This window comes from Trachymyrmex septentrionalis, unplaced genomic scaffold (assembly GCF_001594115.1).
Source record: "Trachymyrmex septentrionalis isolate Tsep2-gDNA-1 unplaced genomic scaffold, Tsep1.0 scaffold9, whole genome shotgun sequence".
In the NCBI taxonomy this organism is placed as follows: Eukaryota; Metazoa; Arthropoda; class Insecta; order Hymenoptera; family Formicidae; genus Trachymyrmex; species Trachymyrmex septentrionalis.
The window spans coordinates 2,540,997-2,560,008 of NW_017306091.1; the positions used below are offsets into that span (position 1 = coordinate 2,540,997).

The following is a 19,012-nucleotide window of genomic DNA, read 5'->3' on the forward strand; positions in this document are numbered from 1 at the left end:
CAAAAGCATTATGAAAATACTATACTCTCCGGATCCTAATCTGGTAGATTACGTAATTACAGTAGTAGATATTTGGTGTTCGCGTCGCTGCGTAAATTATGAGTTAAACAACTACGGCATGACCTGAAAAACTGATTCGTATCATCTCCCTTAAATAACAAATATAGCTTTATTTTTGAGAATTTACACATTGTTATTTATAACACTAAATCTATGGAACTCTCGATTGTAATTAAAAGTTATAATTAAAAAGAATTATTAATAAATTTTAATTAAATAAATTACAAAAGACGTGTTTACAGCATTAAATTGAAACATAATCTTATTTTCCATTTGTATCCTCGAACAGACGATCGATATGGTATTGTTCGTACCATCTGCTATCGAAATTAAAATTCCAGTATATTTTATACACTTCTAACATGATGATCGCTATTATTTCAATATAATCTGAAATAAATAAAAATATTATCTGATGTTTATCAAAAATGCATATTTTATGAGATACATATATAATTTTTCTTAATTTTTCAAAAATGCGATAATTTTTTAAAGATGCAAAAATATTTTTATTTATAATGATAAAAATATACACATATTTAATATATCAAAATAAAATATATATTTGTATCAGAATTATTATTAATCCATAATTAATGTTATAATATTTATAAATAATTTTTTCCAGAAAGAAAGATATCAAGATGCGGCGAACGCAGCTTTCACCTTTCTCTCCCTACATCCCAATCACGAGTTGACTAAGAAGAACCTGAAATACTACTTGAATTTGCCCAACGTGACCATGGAAAAAGTCGTGAATTTGGAGGCAGCCCCCTTTGTGCAAAGGTACATTCGAGGTGTCAAAGCATACGAAGATGAATATTATGCGGAAGCTGTGACCGAATTTGAAAGTTCACTCGAGCTTTACATAGAATCCGAGGAAGAATGTAGGATCTATTGCGAGGGTCCTTTTAATCAAGGATGGTATCCTGAATTTACCTCTTCGGTAGCAAGTAAGATATATGAATTGATTTAATAAAGAACAATAAATAATAAAATTAACGAATTCAGATTAAAAAATGCATTTATAATTTATGCTTCTTAATCTTGCTATGCTTTTTAATCTAAATATAATTTATACTTATTAATCTTTATTTGGGCGCGGAATTATACGATCTAGAAAAATAGCTTATTTGTTTGCTGCTTTAATATAAAAAAAAAATATTAAACAAGTTTCTTATTAAAGTTTATGCATTATTAAAAAGCATAACTACAATCCACATAATATGTGCGCGTAATTTTTTCTTGATCGATTTTATTACTATTTAATGGATTTGAATTCTTTCATCATATAAATTATAGTAATACGTATATTAAATATTACACTCTCACTGAATTAAATTATTAATAAGCTTTTAGATAATACGATTAACTGCATTTTTAATTCCATTTTCCCGGAAGAAATTTGAAATAGATTATTAATAACTACTCAAAGTATTTCTTGTTTTTTTTTTCAGATCACTTTACGTTCTGTTTGAAATGCAAACGTGGATGTTCGCTTGCATTAAATAATGTAAATGGCGATTTTCAGAGTGATTTGCTTAGAAGTCATTATAACTACTTGCAATTCGCTTATTATAAATGTGAGTATTTTGGCAAAAAAATTATTTTATTGAACAGATTGATGTTTTTTATGACAAAATAGATCATACCACTACATCCTCTCAAATGTTTCAAACGTACTCCAGATAAATATTTATTTAAAATAAAAAATATATGTTATTTCTGAATGAAAGTCTTTGAATAATACGTATTGATATCAGCCTCATTTATATTTTATCTAATTTAATATCTAATTTAATAAATAGTATAATTTACATAATTGGAACATTCACATAAGATACAAGTGTTATGAATTATAATGGCCTTGTTGCAATGTGTCTCCATTCATTAACAAAAGCAAATACTTCAACAGCTCCATCAAGTAGTTTGCTGAATCATCCCTTGTCGTTAAATTAATTGGATTAATTTCTAAATTGTAGCAATCTCAATGTTAGTTCCACATCATTTCTAAAACTATTAAGTCTCCTCTATTCTTTGTACTACTTTGTGCAATATGCATTTATTCTTTAACTTGTGTTATTTCAAGAAAATTTTATTTTGTGTGATTCATTATCTTTCACTATTTTTTTCAATCTCTCTTTGTCAAGTGAATTTTTTTCAGTTTAATTATTATTATTATTATTATTATTATTAGGCGTTAGGAACTCGAACTATTTTTTCAGTTTAATATATATAAAAATATTTGCTTAAAAATATACATTTAGTCAAACAAATATTAGACAAAAGAATACATAAATATATACAAATATAATAGTTTTCATTTATTTTATGCAGTAGGTAATTTGAAAGCAACTTGTGCAGCAGTTGCAAGTTACTTATTATTCTTACCTGCTGACGAAGCAATGTTGCGTAACAAAGACTATTATAGCTCTCAACCAAAAGTGAAAGAGCAGTACTTTACACCAAGAGAGGTATGTGAAAAAAATATAATTATTATAAAAATATATAGTAAATGTTACGTATTTGATATTTAAAAAATTTCAAAGAAAATATCCGGGAATTTTCATTGAAAAGTTCACAATATTTATCCTTATACAGAACGTTCTAAACGAAAAATTCTAAATTTTCAGCACTTAAAATAAGTAAAAATTAGTGAAATAAATAAAAAAATTTTAATATATTTATAAATTTAGTAAGAATTAATGAGAATACTTCTTAGGAAGCGCTTTCCTATGTGAAGCGGCAAGAATACGAGCTGTTGCTAATGAATTATATAGCGATGGAGTTCGCGACGATTGACGTCAGATTTAACGAATTTACCAAGAAGAAAAATATGAAAGAAGCCGACAAGAAGGAATTAGGAAAGGTAAAAAGTGAAACATAATAAAAAACATATCTGTTAACTTATTTATAAATAATGATTATATATACATTTGTTCATCAATTGTTTCATGCGGATTGAAAATCGTAAGGTATTCTTTATTGTATAAGCAAAATTATTGTATAAGCAATTCTTCTGTTTAAAGGAAGATGAATAAACCTGACCATCACGTATCGTGCTTAATCTGATCAGCTAGACATAATTGGTGAACTTCAGTGTCGAGTGCATTTATTATTAGACCTAATACTAATATTTTTATACGACATATTATACACTTACATATATCCGAGAACAACAAAATAAAATATTAAAAAAATAAACTTTACTTTTATTATTGTCGCAATTTAATAAAATAAAAATAATTGACAAATTCAAGATTAAGAGATAAAATTAAAATAATATTGCGCATAATTTATTAAACTAATTTAAATACTAAATGAATTTTTAATAAATGACTCCTCAAATTAATAATCAAGAATATAATCAATGTAAAGGCATGATATATACAGTGATATAAAGACAATTGGAGTCAATGCGTTGGATATAAGTTGCGCATAATTTATCTTACTTAAAGTCCCTCGTTTAATCGCCTGTTTAAATGCAACCCTACTTACTTTTATGTTCATATCTGTATAAGAATACAGGCGCGAGGAAAAAGATTAGCAAGACAATTGATAAAGAAACAAAATAAAAAGGTCCAATTTTTACCTCCAATATTGTGTTATTATCTTAATGTTTAGTTTTTATTTTTTTTCACATATCTTATCTTTTATTTCTTTAGGACTTTTCCTCAAAACCAATCTTGCATCCACCTCCTGGTCATTCGCCATCCATTCGAACGCGATTTGTGGGTAATTTATCATCATTCCGGGACAAGGAGGAAACGGAGATACGAGAAGATCGTGTCATGGAACAGCTAAAAGTCACGAACAATGCACGATTGATAGCAGAAGAAAACGAGCTTGGCGGAAGGAACCGCTACGTGGCTGATGGGTTTTTCAATTCCACCGATTGCAATCTGCTCATACAACTTGCCCAGGTATCGAAATTAGCTTTATCAATCGAACATTAAACGATTACAAAACATTTTTCTTCTTAATTTTTTTTCTTAATAATGATCTTGATAATAGTTCAATTATAAGTTTCAAATAGAATGAATTTGAATGAAATTTTATCTTCGCTAAAGCAAAGATTTGCATATAAAAATATTATATGAATAATTCATAAATTTTAGATTGCTGTGGAAGGAGACGGCTATGAAGAAAACAAAAGTCCACATTCGTCTTATGAACGTTTCGAAGGTGTGACCATTGGTAGAATAGCCTTGGTAAAGATATATTGATATCCGAAAACATTTTTTATGTTCCTTCCATATTTATTGTTTTTCTCATTTTGGCAAAATTTATTATCATCTTATAAAAAATTGTAGATGGTCTACTTCGGTCTAACAAAGCCAGAATTACTGAAGCTGTTTCTGCAACGCACGGAAGCAGCTCGCAATCACGTGGAAAGGTATTTCGACCTTGATCGACCATTGTATTTCACCTACACCCATTTGGTCTGCCGAACAGCTTTACTCGGTAATTTTCATCTGACGCATCCTCGTGCGTCTGACGACATTTTCGCTGGCATGCTCGCATCATAACACTTGGTACGGCATTAAACATATAAACAATCGATCATATTTTATCGGTTCGCTTACAACATTTGATTTTATTTTCATAACTCTTTTTATTAACAAAATAATCATTATATAAAATATAATAGTAAAATATGTTTTTTATCAAGTAATGTAACAAGCTATCTAAGGAAAGATGAAGAAGATTAAGTATATGTATGTTATCTGTTAGTTTCTAGGAAGTTCATTATATCATTATTTTCAGATTCGCCGATGAATAGAACTGATCTTAGTCATGAGATTCATGCTGATAACTGTGTGATAAAAGATGAAGGTTCCTGTTTGCGAGAAGATCCCGCGTATACGTGGCGGGACTATTCGGCGATTTTATATCTCAATGATGATTTCGATGGCGGCGAATTCTTCTTCGTAGAAGACTGGAAGAGACGTCGCGTCCAAAGTATTGTTCGGCCTCGGTGCGGACGTATGGTGGCTTTTTCCGCCGGCGGTGAAAATCTTCATGGCGTTCAAGGTGTACGTAGTGGCAAGAGGTGCGCAGTGGCGTTATGGTTCACCCAGGATGAAAAATATTTGGAATATGAGAGGGTAGTGGCGAATACTGTGTTGCAGAGAGTCCATACTTTGGGTGCCATGCAACGTGAGGATATTCAAATACCACTGAAGTAAGAATAGAATTTATTATACATTCTATATAAAGAAGTTCTTCAGGACATTATGTATAAAGAGAAGGAGCGTTAATATTTAATTTTTATAATTGTGCAATTATTAAGCCTAAAAATAATATGCATGTTTAATATTATTATACGAAAATATAATTAATTTACATTAAATTTTCATATGTATAACAAAAATATTCGATAAATCTTTAATCTAAAATTGTATTCATATTCTCTCCTTGCGTTTTTAAATCATATAGTGATAAAAACTTCGGTGATTAAAATTTTGATAGAAAATTTCACAAATAAATTCATGTTTCCATGATTATAACTGAATAAATATGATATGACAAACATGACATAATTAAGAGAACAAACTAAAATAAAAAAATAGTTACAATAACGTATATACAAATAGTCTGATATTATATAGAATTAAAGATTAATGGATTAAAAAGCTGAGCATATTTCTTTCAAAATTCTCGTGAGTTTTCGGTAGATCAAATAAAGTGTAACATTTCTATTTTAGATATGACGATACACTGATCCAATGTTTCAAAGAAGATGAGACATTGAAGCAGATATTGAGAGAATTTACGCGAAAAGGCAGCAAAAATTGATAAAAATTGATAGCAATTTACACAAGATTCAAATGTCTAAGTAAGTAAAAAAAGAGAGAAAAATGTGGCAAGTATAACAAAAATTAATATATTGATCTATTCGTGATTTAAAAATTTTATAGATAAAAGTGATTTATCTATAAAGATAGAAAGTCTAGAAGGAAAGTCTAAAAAATATAGAACATATTCCTTGATAAATAAGTAGATCATGCACTATAGAGATTCGACAGTTTTTAAATCATATTTTACAACAGTAAATTATAGATCTATTATTACAGTACAATACTAACATTTACGTATTAGTATAAATTAGTCAAATAGTGTTTAAAGAAACAGACGAAATATGTTACTCCTAGAATACTTACTCGAGTAGTCCAACGCCCGTATCAGGATTTGATTTACGCGACAAGGCCATTATAGGATAACGATGTGGGCTTCTACTCAATAATTTTACTATGTTTAATTTAATCAAGTTTCTAGTCGGCGTGTACATAAAACGCACAAACTTACCTCGCATATTTCGCACACAGCCGTAGTCAGTTATTTATATAATTATTTATATAATTCAATTCTAAGCTATCATTTGAGCTCAATTGAGCCTACTCAGAATTTCATCAGCTGTTATTGAGATAAGAGTCTCTTTAACTATGATTGCGTGTACACTTGACGCAGGACATTATTGTATCTCTTGATAAATTATCTGTTAATTAATAATTATTTTATGTATCAAAGTATGTGTTTAAGCGATGCCGTCGCAATTGCAACAACTGTTATAGAAAATATCCTAAATCTTTATTAGAACATAGGACATATTACATGTCAACAAGTTTACATAACCGCTCGCTATGCATCGTGCAATATTTGTATCGCATTAATTTACAGTTTTCGTATTTGTATTATGTATAAGAAATATTACGCCTGTTATGTACGCGATTGCGTTGCAATTCCCCCTTACTCCTTCTCTTCTTTTTTTCCTCTTTTACCGCGCAACTGGTACGTGATGGACACTTATACGTCTCTTGTAAAATCAATTCCATTGATTAAGCGTGCGTGTAGTATTAATCATTCATAACTACAAATTTTTTTATCGAAACAATCGACACCCATCATTTGTCCGCGTTGTTATCGTAATTGTAGAATAGAAAAACGTATTTATCAACGGACAAAACGGAAACGACTTAGGATGGAAGAAGATAAGAGAGGGTAAAAATTAAAACTCAAATCCTCCATTTTTTGAGAAAATTAGGGAAGAATGTTCCAAGGTGAGATAGAATTAAAGAAAAGGGGATTTACAGTTAGTTGCAGTAACTTCGGTCAACAAAATCTGAGTAATTTTTAAAAGGTTCTATTTTCGTCGCTCATTGTTTGTTAAAAAGATATTATCGTAATAGATTGACGCATGCAAACAAATTAAATCTGGATAATCTGGATTCTATATTACATACTTCTATATTACTTATTGCATATTTCTCTTATATGTTTCAAATAAATGCAGAGAAGGAGCCCGTTACCATTAACATCTAATCTAATTAAAAAAAAATCTGATCTAATTTTAATGTAAAATTTGGGAATTTCATTCATATATTTAAATATATAGGAAGAATTTTCCAATTTCAAATTAAAAGTAGATTAAGTTGAGTCAGAGATGTTTCATTAAAATAGAAATGTTTATTAAAAAGAAGAGGTAATGCCTCATCCTCATTTATACTTTACAATAAATATACATATAATACAGAATTCATAATTAATAACACTTTATTTTGTGTTAATAACTTTTTAATAAACAATAAGTGACAAATTAACGAGTATTCAAGTTCATAATAATTAAAGAAATATTAAGATCCCATCCAAGTTGGGTCTCTTTTCTTATAGTCTTATACGCAGAATTAACTAAAAATCGTCAAAGTTTCTATTTTAGATTATTGTAATAAATGTACAAAAAGAAAGAAACAAATAAATCTTATCTACAAGAAAATAATTTTTGAAATTTCCGTAATGTAGTTTTAGGCCTGTCGTTTTAATAACACTTAGTAAATCTAAATGCATATCCTTCCTTTTTCTTCTTCCGAAATTTAAATACTGAGACCTAACGATTGTTGCATTCGTTTTTACTTCTTTAACCTCATACATTTTAATTAAAACTTTTAACTGAACGCATACAGAAGCAATAAAATTGCAATAATTCAACAAAAAATTTGAGAACATGAGTTTTGCTCTTATATCCCACATGTTCCTCGGCGTAGTCGTTATTATCGTCATCATTTCGGGATCAATCGGGAAGAAAGCGATAACGTGATTACGATACATTGTAACGTATATGTATGTTTCAATACAAATGTTTATTACGAAATTATAGTGACATCTGCGTATCACAGGAGAGCTCAGTCGATTCTTCAGAAACCACTCCATTGTCATGTTATTACAAATGTTGTATTCCAATTATATACAGTACGCAAATTTTCAACGCGAAACAAGAAAATAGCTACAACGATACCGCGTATCATATTAATAATGGAATAAAGTCTAGAATTTTTTTTCCATTATCATAAATCCTCGAAGTCCGACAATAAACGAAATAGACAATATTTACAACTCGATATCGAACAACGCAATTCATTTCGCGCGATGAATTTAATATCTCAAATGGAGTGGTCATACGAGTTTCGTCATAGGTCACAGATGTTTTTGTATTGCTCTTCGTATAGACCTTGGTGTATCGCCCTTCCCTGCATGACGATTATAATTAAAAATCAATCTCGAAAGTAACGCTTTTGCGTTATTCGTGAAAAATAGGCGCACAGAGAGAGAAAGAGAGAAAGAGAAACGTGTAGAGAATATCGCAGGAACGTTGAGACGCAACAATAATGACGGCAATTATAATAATATTTTACTGATCGTAATATTTCTTTCAGCAACGAGAAGTATAAGAAAATGGTACTTTACGTTTAGCATCGTGATTGTTACAATGAAAAGACATAAATTGGCGTATTTTAGTGCCCGTTGACTCTTCAACTTTCGAGGTGTTGTCTAAACGAACTTTCTCTATTATTGATAAGATTTAAGTTTCAGCCTAGGAGAATTAAATTCTCTTAGAACCAGAGACAGCAATTACCGCTTGTCGTCGATGTAAAACGGAAGAAAATATCGAGTGCGCGGGACTGTATGATTTGAATCAGACTTCTTACAAGAGTTATATTATTTTATGATCTTATATATATGTAATATGTAAAAAATTGATTCCACGTTTTTCGAAGTGTATTTGGATATAATAAAATATTCGAAGAAACGAAGAATAATTTTGTTACTTCATAAACATGAAAAAATTTTCATCAATAAAAGATTGACATTTAACTCATTAACGACCAACAAATTCATTCTCAGCAGATAAAAATTGTGTATGTATGCGTGCGCGTATATCGCGCGCGCGCGTGTGTGTGTGTGTGTGTGTGTGCATAATATTCGACAATAAAAATAATTTTGTTTTACCAAATTTTGCTTTTGTCTATATTATAATAATGACATTAATGCGTTAAATACCATCATAAGAGATAATCTAAAGATATGTTTAGAGAAAATAAAATTATTTTTGAAACCAATTGTATATTGCACAGCATTAAATAATTTACTATCACAATCAATAATTATTTTTTTTCTTCAAAAATAAGAATGTAATATCTTGCGCATGAATTAAATTTGTCAAATCAATTATTGGATCAATCTAGTTCAAGACATTCAATTGTCATAATTAATCTCTGTATTAATTTTCAATTGATTGAGGCAAATAATCAATACCGAGATCAAAAAAGTAGTGACACAAATAAATCGACTGTTTAATAATGCCTTCAGGAAATTGACTTACTTATTGAGAATCAATATCTTGTATAAAATGTCTTAACATTAGTCCGTGATACCTCGTAATATAATTGATTAAATCAATCAATTTGTATAAAGCAATGAATGTGATCACGATTGCCACCTTTCGACTAATATTCCGTTGGAGATTAACAGTTCTTTTCCCAGTGATCGGTTGATATCTCAAAATTACTTTCTTATAGTACTTTCTCTAAAAAAAAAAGTTATTATCATTGACGCGTACACTTAAAAAGGTCATCAGAATTTGAATCTCCGGCCGAAAACCGAAGAGGAGACAATCGTGGATGTGATGTGTGAACAAGTGTGATATAACTATAACGAGAATACGCTTTTCAGGCGAAAACGAACGCGCCACAATCGCAATAGGTACGAAACTTTCAGCATTTTACGTATAATACTAAGAATCTCAGTTTAAAACATTTAGATAAACGACTCTCCTTGTTCGCCATTAGCTATACCTAAAGCTAAAATTCTGTTATCGACGTCAAAATTGTGTTTTAACATTTAAACGTTCAAAAATACAGAATCATATTTGATTCGTTTCGCATCCAACATGTGCTAATGTTTAAAAAAGTATCGTTGATTTAAACTCTTTATCTCTATTTCTCTTGCTATCGCTTCTCGCTGTCTCGTTATTTCCCCACCGGTAAAACAGTTTTTACTCGCGTTTTATCGTACAGCTTACTATTTAATATTATCATCTTCACGCGCATAAAAATGAACTAAAAATTAGCGTACGTGCCAGAATCTCTTCGCCGAAAGGCTCGTTCACCACGTGCAAATAATATGCTTCTACCTTCCAAAGTATAAATACTAAATATACATATAATACTTAAAATCGATATTTATATACTTAATTGTCGTTTATATTTTTTCTTCTTCCGCACGGTTATTAACAATATATAATGCTAACATAACAATATATAATGCTATTGCATTAAAATAATGCAAAACGTAACAATAAAGAGCGTTGTACATTATTTTAATAGAGGATTAAAATAAAAAGACGTCGCGACGTATTTTGATTATGTAAAGAGAGAGAAATTGATAAATGGTGGAAGTTATCGTGTCGGAGAGTATGCTGGACACCAAAGATCTTCACGCGAGAATCTCTCTCGTTCGACAGAAAAGACTGCTCGCATATTTATCGTATTCTATCGTAGAAACTTCGTTAAAATAGTAGTATTATTAGTTTACAGTAGTACAGTAGTACCTTGATGCGGGGAATATATAAAAAATTAAAAAATATACAAGTTGTATATAAAACACATAAAATGCACATTCGTCATAGTGTGTCCTGCATCAAGTCAGATTTTTGTTTTTCTACCTGTTCGTTCTAGTCGCGAAGTCATAAAGGATTGGCTTGCACTTAATAGCAGTACATTTAGCGTCGAACGCGTCGTCTTATGTCTAAATTTCCTATTGTATGTAATTGTATGTTCCCATCGAGATAAAATATAGTATGGCTTAATATAAATGAAGACTTGAAAGACTTCGGTGTTGAACGTGCAGAGAGAACATGGATCACGTTTGTTTCAAGGGAAAAGGCGTATTACTTCGGCTGTAAAACGCCTTTTCTGATTTCTCTATCTATTTTTTTCGGTACATGATTTTTACAAAAAGATCCATTTAATCTTCGGCCGATGCACACTTTGGTATCCAACAAGTTTCTCCATGCATAATCGGAATATGAACGATCGATAATCGTGATATGGGCAGTGAATGATTAAGCAAGTACCAATATTAAATGGGCTGGCTCTCCCATTGAGGCGCCCATTCTGGAAGTCGTCAATCTGCATTAGATGGCGGTGCGGCGTACCTTGAACGCGAATCCGAGTCTCCGTCGCATATGTATTTTCCTGAAATAATTCAAACTGTAATAACTAGTGAAAATTAAATCATAAAGATTAGCTTTTCGACAATCATTTCTTTTTTTCATTAATAAATAATTAACATTTAAAAGGACACTGAAACTCTTTACATCCTTCTTATAAAAAAATTTAAAACATTTTATGTTTAAATTTTAATTTATATTTAAACAATCTTTTTAAGCAATTTTGTAATATCATTTTTGAAACAAGATACAGAATGGCAATCAGGAAGTTGCTTTAGTTAAATAATCAAAAATTTTATCTTGTAGCTGTTATTTTATAATGAATATACAGAATGAATATTGCTCTGCAGCAAAAACCTATCATTTTTATTAACACAAATAAATGCACGGTTAAATTTATCACAATTATATATAATCCTTAATTTTTTAAATTAACGTATTTTGGCATACTTTGCATAAATCAGTTAATTACAAAAAAATCAGAGTTAAAAGTTTTTGTGAGCTCATCCTAATTCATGTCAGTTCATCCTTCATTAATAATGTTTATTATAACGAATTTCTCGTTATAAAAAATGTTTTTAATAGCACAAAAAATATTTTTTCCATAATATTTATAACTTTTTGTGTAATCATCCAAAGATTAAAAAATTCTTGATTATATAATTAACGTACCAGACACAAATTTTCGCTTCACCAAACTCAACCGATATCCAGATCCTATAAGCTCAAATTCGACACCCGACAAAGTGGTCCCTTCGCAATTGAACTGTGTAAATATCGTGCCCTGATTGCCCGGGCCGCGTTCGAGTTCGACTCGCGCCTTCAAGGATCCGACTCCGTTACCCTCGCTGTGTTGCGAAAGCTCCGTAAATTTCCATAGTACGCGATTCGTGTCAGGCAGCCACTGTGCCGACGGTTTACTATTAAACGATTTAAAACCGCCGTCAATAGGCGCAGCAACATGGAGATTCAATAGAGGACTCGGCGAGGCCATGGCGCGACTGTTATATTTATAATCAATCTAGAATCAAAAACAAATTAATTTGCGACTACGATATCAAGCGAGATAGACAAAATTGTCGTTTTTGTTTTTTTCAAACATCTTTTCTCTTTAAAAAAATGACCAAATATCTTACCTTGAGATCAGTGTGGGTCGTCTCACATTTCCAATATGCGACCAATTGAAAAGGACATGAACCAGCACCTTCCTTGCATTTGATTTGATATTTGAGGATGTCTACATTGAAATACGAGGCCGAGGGATTCTGTTCAGCTTGCCGCCGAAGCAACATAGTTAAGGCACTCATGTTGAATTCAAAGATTGTACTATCGACGGTAGTTTGAGTTGCGTCCCTGTAAATACAATCTCCTCTTTCACCAAACTGCCTTTTTTCGATTTAAAAATCAAAGCGATTAATAAACATGACTTACATGCTGATAAGTTGGCTGTTTGGCAACAGTCTCTCCAACCTATTGGTGTTCCTCACGCGGAAGGTCAGCTTGGCAGGACTGGGATTATTCGCTAGGACTGTGACGATGCCAGCCGGAAACGAGAGCATCATGTCACCGCTTAGCTTTACCTGGCAACGGGTTTCGTCCGTGCCACGGAAATAGGAATGCACTATCTCATGGAAAGCGACTGCCAACGGAATGGTGTCCGCTAGGCCGATCGTGAGTGGAGATGGTCCCCGCGAGGATCCCACGCCCACGCCAGCAGTGCGAAATTCCAGACTGGCGACGCTATCAGCTCGAGATATCGTCGCAGGTGACATTCTACCGCGTGGTGATGGACCTTCTCCTCGGCGCGATGGCGGTCTGGGTATTACGATCGATCCCGTCGGCGTTGAGGATGCGGATTGCTTGGGTGGCAAGGCCGGTGTGATGTCGCCAACTTCCGAAAATAAATCTCCATCTAAAAAAAAATGTGATTCTTTTTACAAATATTCTTGTGTGTGTGTGTATGTGTGTGTTTCTCTTGTTTCTAATTTCACATAAAAAAAAAAAATATGTTTCAATTTAGTACATTGCTGTAAGCGATATTCATAACTCATATTTTAATATGTTTTTTCATATATATAGGTATCATAATAAATAACATGACCGCTATTTGGCGTCATAAATTTCGCAGAAGTTAATTTATATGTTTGATAATGACTCAACGAATTTGTAACTTCCTGTCATTCAGTAAGCAGATAAACGTTAATAGGGCTTACCTGGAAATCGGGTATGAGTATGTGTAGGCGGCGCAGATTGTGGTGGCGGCGGCTGCGACGGGGTCGGCGATGTGGAAAGTGGCGGTGGACTCTGCAGCGGGGCGTAAGGGTGGCTACCGGTCGGTGTCGACGCGCTCGACGGCGTACTGCTAGGATTGAACAAGTTTAGGCCAAGTAAATCTGAGCTTGGCTTACCTCCTAATTGCTGTGACACTGACTGAGACCTTTTCATATGATGATCGGAATCAGTATTCGATCCTCTACGTCCCTGTTCGAATATGGATGTGTGATCAGAAAAATGAAATGGCATATTATTTTTTTTCTAATAACACACGTATTTTGATTATTCCGAAAATTTGTGATAAAACAATTAAAAAAATTTCTCATAAAAAAGCAAGTTACGAAGATACAACATCGATAATGTCTTTATAAAGGGACATTTTTTTAAATTAAAAATCACACATCTAACAAAGATCGAGAAATTAACACATAATATTAAAATGAAACGTATATACGTATATAAAATAAATACTACATAATAAGTACATCTATTATATACATATACTATATTATATATTATTATTTATATATTATAATAGTATATAATAGTATTATAAATATGTCACATAATATTACATCCAATGTATTTTACGTTTTTAACTTGCTTTCTCATTAAAAATTTCCTCGTGATTGTAGCTTTTGTTATGTGTGATATTATACATACAATTACAATATTTAATAATCAAATAAAAGTATTATTTTATATACATCTCGGTTTCTTTATATTTTATACTATAATATTAATATTATTTCACAAAATTTAAACATAGAATCGTAATAAGTATTTAATTTAATTAAATATATCATATCATTTTCTAAATTATAGAATAATTGTTTTAATTGCAAGTTGTAATGTATAATACACAATATAAGATTTTTTAATAGAAAGTACAACTTACTGTTGGTGCAGGTGATAAAGATAAATTTTCCACTGTCGCCCTCAATTCGTCTACACTAGCGCTCATGGGTGCACCACCATTGCTGAGAGGCTTTATTTCCACTCGTATCTTACGTTCTCTCTCATCTTCCGAATCAGTATCCGAACTGGAATAAAACCCCTTTTCGTTTTCCCACGGATCCGGCTTCGGTCTAATACAAAAACCATCCTCGTCCACCTCCGGTGTCGGCGTTTCTGACTTTCTGCTGTCTTCTTTGTCCTCCCTATTGCGTTCGTGAAAATCATTTAAAATAATATACTTTTGTAAGTTCCAGCAGGCCCAGTGCATTACATAATAAAAACTCTTTCATGCTAAAAGCGTGCTAAAATAATACAACTGTTGCGCTTATAGGCGTGATACGTGAGATAACTGAAGTTAACGAATATCAAATATTCTACTGCATTGATAAAAAAAATACTATACATGAATCCATGAATGCTTCCTGTTCAAATTTTGTAATTCTTTAACTTTTATAAGCGTGGCTTTCAAGAGAGAAATTCAATACCGATTCGGTTCACCCAGGCAAAAAAGTCAACCTAATGACTAATAAAAATTGTTTTTTTTTTTATTATTGCTTGATATCAACTTAAAATCAATATAAAGCTAAAGACAAAAAATAAATATAAAAGATCTGTTTTTAAGTAATTATTAACGATAAATAAATAAACTAAAATTGCTAAGATATAATTCAGGAAAGATCATATCCATGATAAAGAAAATTAAAATTATACATCTTATATCTTATCGATATTCAGTATTTAATTACCATTATTTAGATCCTATCATATTGACATCGTATGATATTTACACTTGTAGAACGATAGTCAGGAAGTTATTGAAATTAAATAGCTATTATTTTGAGTATAACGCATAGACGGAATAAAATAAACATTTCGCAGAGGAAACCAATTATCTTATCACTGTATAGTTCAAAGTATAATAGAATATAAGTAAATTTATAAAAATAAATATTATACAAAAGAAACAATATATAATTTAGCTAAGTTTCATAGCTCAGTAATATATTTTCGAGAGATGCTGATTATCTAAACTTACAAAAAAAAACGGTTATTTAGTTTCAGTATTATCATTTTGATAGATGTGACAATTTATTTAAACGTTAGCATCCAATACAACATACAAATTTCATCTGTAATATGGAAAGGAAGCATTTGCAGATTCATGTTCAAAATATTTTTAATATGTGCTGTATATTGTGATTGATAATAATCGATAAAAAAAATTATAATATTTAATATATCTTAAACGAACAAATAGAAAATCCAACAACAAAGCATTCCGAGTCTAAGATTCACATCCAGCAAAAATATATTTAATTTACGTTAAAATTTTAATTAAATATGTACATCATTTTTTTAGAATACAGATCGATTTTGTCTGCTGGTTATGAAACTGACTCTATGTGCACTAGGTCTGCTGTGCATGCATGTACTGACAGGTCAGACTTTTCTTCTTTATTGCTGCTTGTGTCCATGAGATCCTTCTTCTTCTTCGCCTTCTTCTCCTTTCGTTTTTCTCTTCTACTGCGTAGAAACCCTGTTGGTCGTGGATACCCCAAATGTAGACAATAGGACAGTATATGTACTGTGATATATGTACTAGCTACTTATTAAACATATGCTTTATGCAAATTACACTCTTACAGTTACACCAAATTATGAATTCATCTGTATCTGCGAAATTAATATACTATTCTTGTTAAATTCACTACAAATATTTATGAATTGTACACTTAGAAATAAATTTTAACATCTATTTTTTATCATTTACTACTACAGAAATAGAATTTTGCACAAAGGAAAATAAGATATTTATATGATTTCATATTAATATCATGGAAATATAACAGAAAAAAATTCGATGTTAGCATTAAAAAAATATATCATGGAATAGATGACATTTCTATTAATAATAAAATTAAATTATGTATAAATAAAATAAAAAGCAAAATCTACATAGTTGCATTACTATCTACACTTCTACACAAATATGTATCTATTCGAATCTACAGTGTAAAGTTTGAACGAGAACTGCTGTTGCTTGTATAAAAAAAAATTATACAAATCGTTATATTTCATTTTAGCATTTGTAGCATTTGAATGGACAGTACATTTAAAAAACTCTACTGAAAAATTAAGATTAAAGAATTTACTTTCCAAGTGATCAAAATGTAACACAACACGATCAAATAATACGAAACAAATCGACGTACGTCGTATTAACTAGCATTCCTGTATGCATTTCTAATTAATTAATCAACTTCTATATTCTTTGATGATGCTGACACGAGTTTCCTTGCAAAAATCAATTTGTTGCAACTATTAAAATATATCTCTATTTAAATTATATCACTATAAAGAAGTCGTATTTCTAATGTATTGGATCGGAACAAAAGTTTGTAGTCACTTTTTCATTTGTACCATATTTATGTGTTTTTAAAAAATTTTAGCAATTATACTGTTCGATAGAACAAAGTTCCAGCGTTAAGAATCTAATTTTTTAATTGCGGTATAACTTTGCGCGCGATAACTTTGAATGAAGTTGTAATCAAGGTCAAAATATTTCTTTTATTTAATCCGCGATAGCTCAGTAACAAAAATCTTAGAAATATTTAAAAAATAATCTTGTAGAAAAAACTTGAAGTTTTCATGTTAGAAAGTTAAAAATTTTTACAAATTTTTTTTTTAGCACATGACAGGCACATAAAGTAAAAAAAATTCCCATTTTGTTCAGCTTGTAGTTTTCTATTTGTAAAAATGATTAAATTCACAGAAACTTAAAAGACCTTTCAGAAAATAAAGACTTTAATCTTTAAAATCTCATTTTTTAATTTAAATTTCCTTCATTATCAACGAAGTTATATGCTTCTTATATTTTGAAGTTCGTAACGCTCTACGAATTTGTATTCCAATTCAATATCTTTAAAAGTATTACCTTTTCGAGGGAACGCATGTCAGCGTATTTCATAAAATAACGACTAACAATGTGAATACCTACGTCGAACGAAGGCAGATGATAAAAGAGTGAAGTATATAGAAAATAAAATTCAGTAGTGGAGTAGAGCACGTCACGTTAGTAGAAATATGAAGATATCCCACGCACCATCACCATAAAAAATCCTACAGTATCTGCATCGTCTACTCTTCTTAAATTGTTTTTCTAACAATTACTAAATCTACATTGACACTATAATAAACGCATTTCGTTTTGAACATTCTTATCCGTGCATGTCTCTCTTTGGAAGATTATATACAGAGGAACACATATCCTCTGCAAGCCAATCTAACGTTGCATGCAAAAATAGTCTCAGACATTAAATAAATAAATATTTAAAAAAGTAATCCACAGAAAAAGAAATATTCTATAAATATTCTATAAGATAAAAAAAGTAATCTATCAATTGAAATGAATGTAAATACTGCCGAAGATGCTACGGGAATGATTGTCATCGACGAAAACATAGTTCGCAATAATAGTTGTTTTCAGAATCAATATTATGTTATTGGAAAAGAAAGAAACATTCCTGCACTTGGAAAATAAATGTAAGTATAAACACGTGAGCCATGCGAATTAGGAATTTTATAAAAACGGCTCACCTGAGACCCCCGTCAGTAGCCAACCCCGCTCTTGTATCTCAACATTATTCAAGTCCAACTCCCTTTAGTTTAGTTATATTTCTTTTTCTTTTTAGCTCACTGCATTGATGTTACAGAAAGAACTTTAGAAATATAATTATATGCTGCAATCCATGTAATTACAAGTCTATTCAGGACAGTCATTAGTGGTACGTGTTAGCATTTAGATCACTTATGACATGTAAAAAAGTTAGATGTATATGAATGCTTGTATGTACCGCGATTGTATAACCCATCCATGTACTTATTCATGATTTTATCGGAAAAAAGATAAAGAGACAGAAAAAAATAAATGGAAAGACAAAAATGAAGCTATGTAAACACATTCATTAAAATCTATGATATTTATATCTATGTTTTAGCAATGTTATTTAATCTTTAATCTTCCATGGTTATATTAAAAAATGTATATACAAAAATTCGAAGTTTTAGCGAATGTTAATTTCATAATAAACCGAATGCACTCGATAATATAGTTAACTGCAGAAAAATATATGTACAAATATTTTATGGATTTTCTTATCGTGGTTGTGTAAAAATTGATGCAATCGCCATCGGATAATATATATATATATATAT

The 19,012-nt window shown here is 30.7% G+C and overlaps 2 protein-coding genes across 6 annotated transcripts in view; one reads left to right on the forward strand and one right to left on the reverse strand.

The window, feature by feature from the left end:
* The window catches only part of LOC108755720 (prolyl 3-hydroxylase 2-like), a 7,504-nt gene extending 1,572 nt beyond the window's left edge, over window positions 1-5,932 (forward strand). Inside the window, exons 3-11 of the mRNA XM_018498913.1 lie at window positions 689-1,013; window positions 1,518-1,643; window positions 2,398-2,534; window positions 2,783-2,929; window positions 3,726-3,983; window positions 4,179-4,271; window positions 4,374-4,524; window positions 4,828-5,245; window positions 5,769-5,932. Coding sequence (XP_018354415.1) covers window positions 689-1,013; window positions 1,518-1,643; window positions 2,398-2,534; window positions 2,783-2,929; window positions 3,726-3,983; window positions 4,179-4,271; window positions 4,374-4,524; window positions 4,828-5,245; window positions 5,769-5,859 — 1,746 coding nt within the window. The 3' untranslated portion in view covers window positions 5,860-5,932. The remainder of the gene's footprint in view (window positions 1-688; window positions 1,014-1,517; window positions 1,644-2,397; window positions 2,535-2,782; window positions 2,930-3,725; window positions 3,984-4,178; window positions 4,272-4,373; window positions 4,525-4,827; window positions 5,246-5,768) is intronic.
* A 4,773-nt stretch (window positions 5,933-10,705) lies between these two features.
* Window positions 10,706-19,012, reverse strand: part of LOC108755699 (F-BAR domain only protein 2) — a 16,470-nt gene continuing 8,163 nt past the window's right edge. For 3 of the 5 annotated variants that reach the window (XM_018498876.1, XM_018498879.1, XM_018498880.1), the window contains 7 exons: window positions 16,235-16,334; window positions 14,739-15,000; window positions 13,780-14,047; window positions 12,998-13,478; window positions 12,703-12,919; window positions 12,239-12,587; window positions 10,706-11,591 (listed from right to left, as the gene is read on the reverse strand). In XM_018498876.1, the coding sequence (XP_018354378.1) occupies window positions 11,521-11,591; window positions 12,239-12,587; window positions 12,703-12,919; window positions 12,998-13,478; window positions 13,780-14,047; window positions 14,739-15,000; window positions 16,235-16,334 (1,748 nt within the window). In that variant the 3' untranslated portion in view covers window positions 10,706-11,520. The remainder of the gene's footprint in view (window positions 11,592-12,238; window positions 12,588-12,702; window positions 12,920-12,997; window positions 13,479-13,779; window positions 14,048-14,738; window positions 15,001-16,234; window positions 16,335-19,012) is intronic. The other 2 variants (XM_018498878.1, XM_018498877.1) reach the window with 2 other exon arrangements.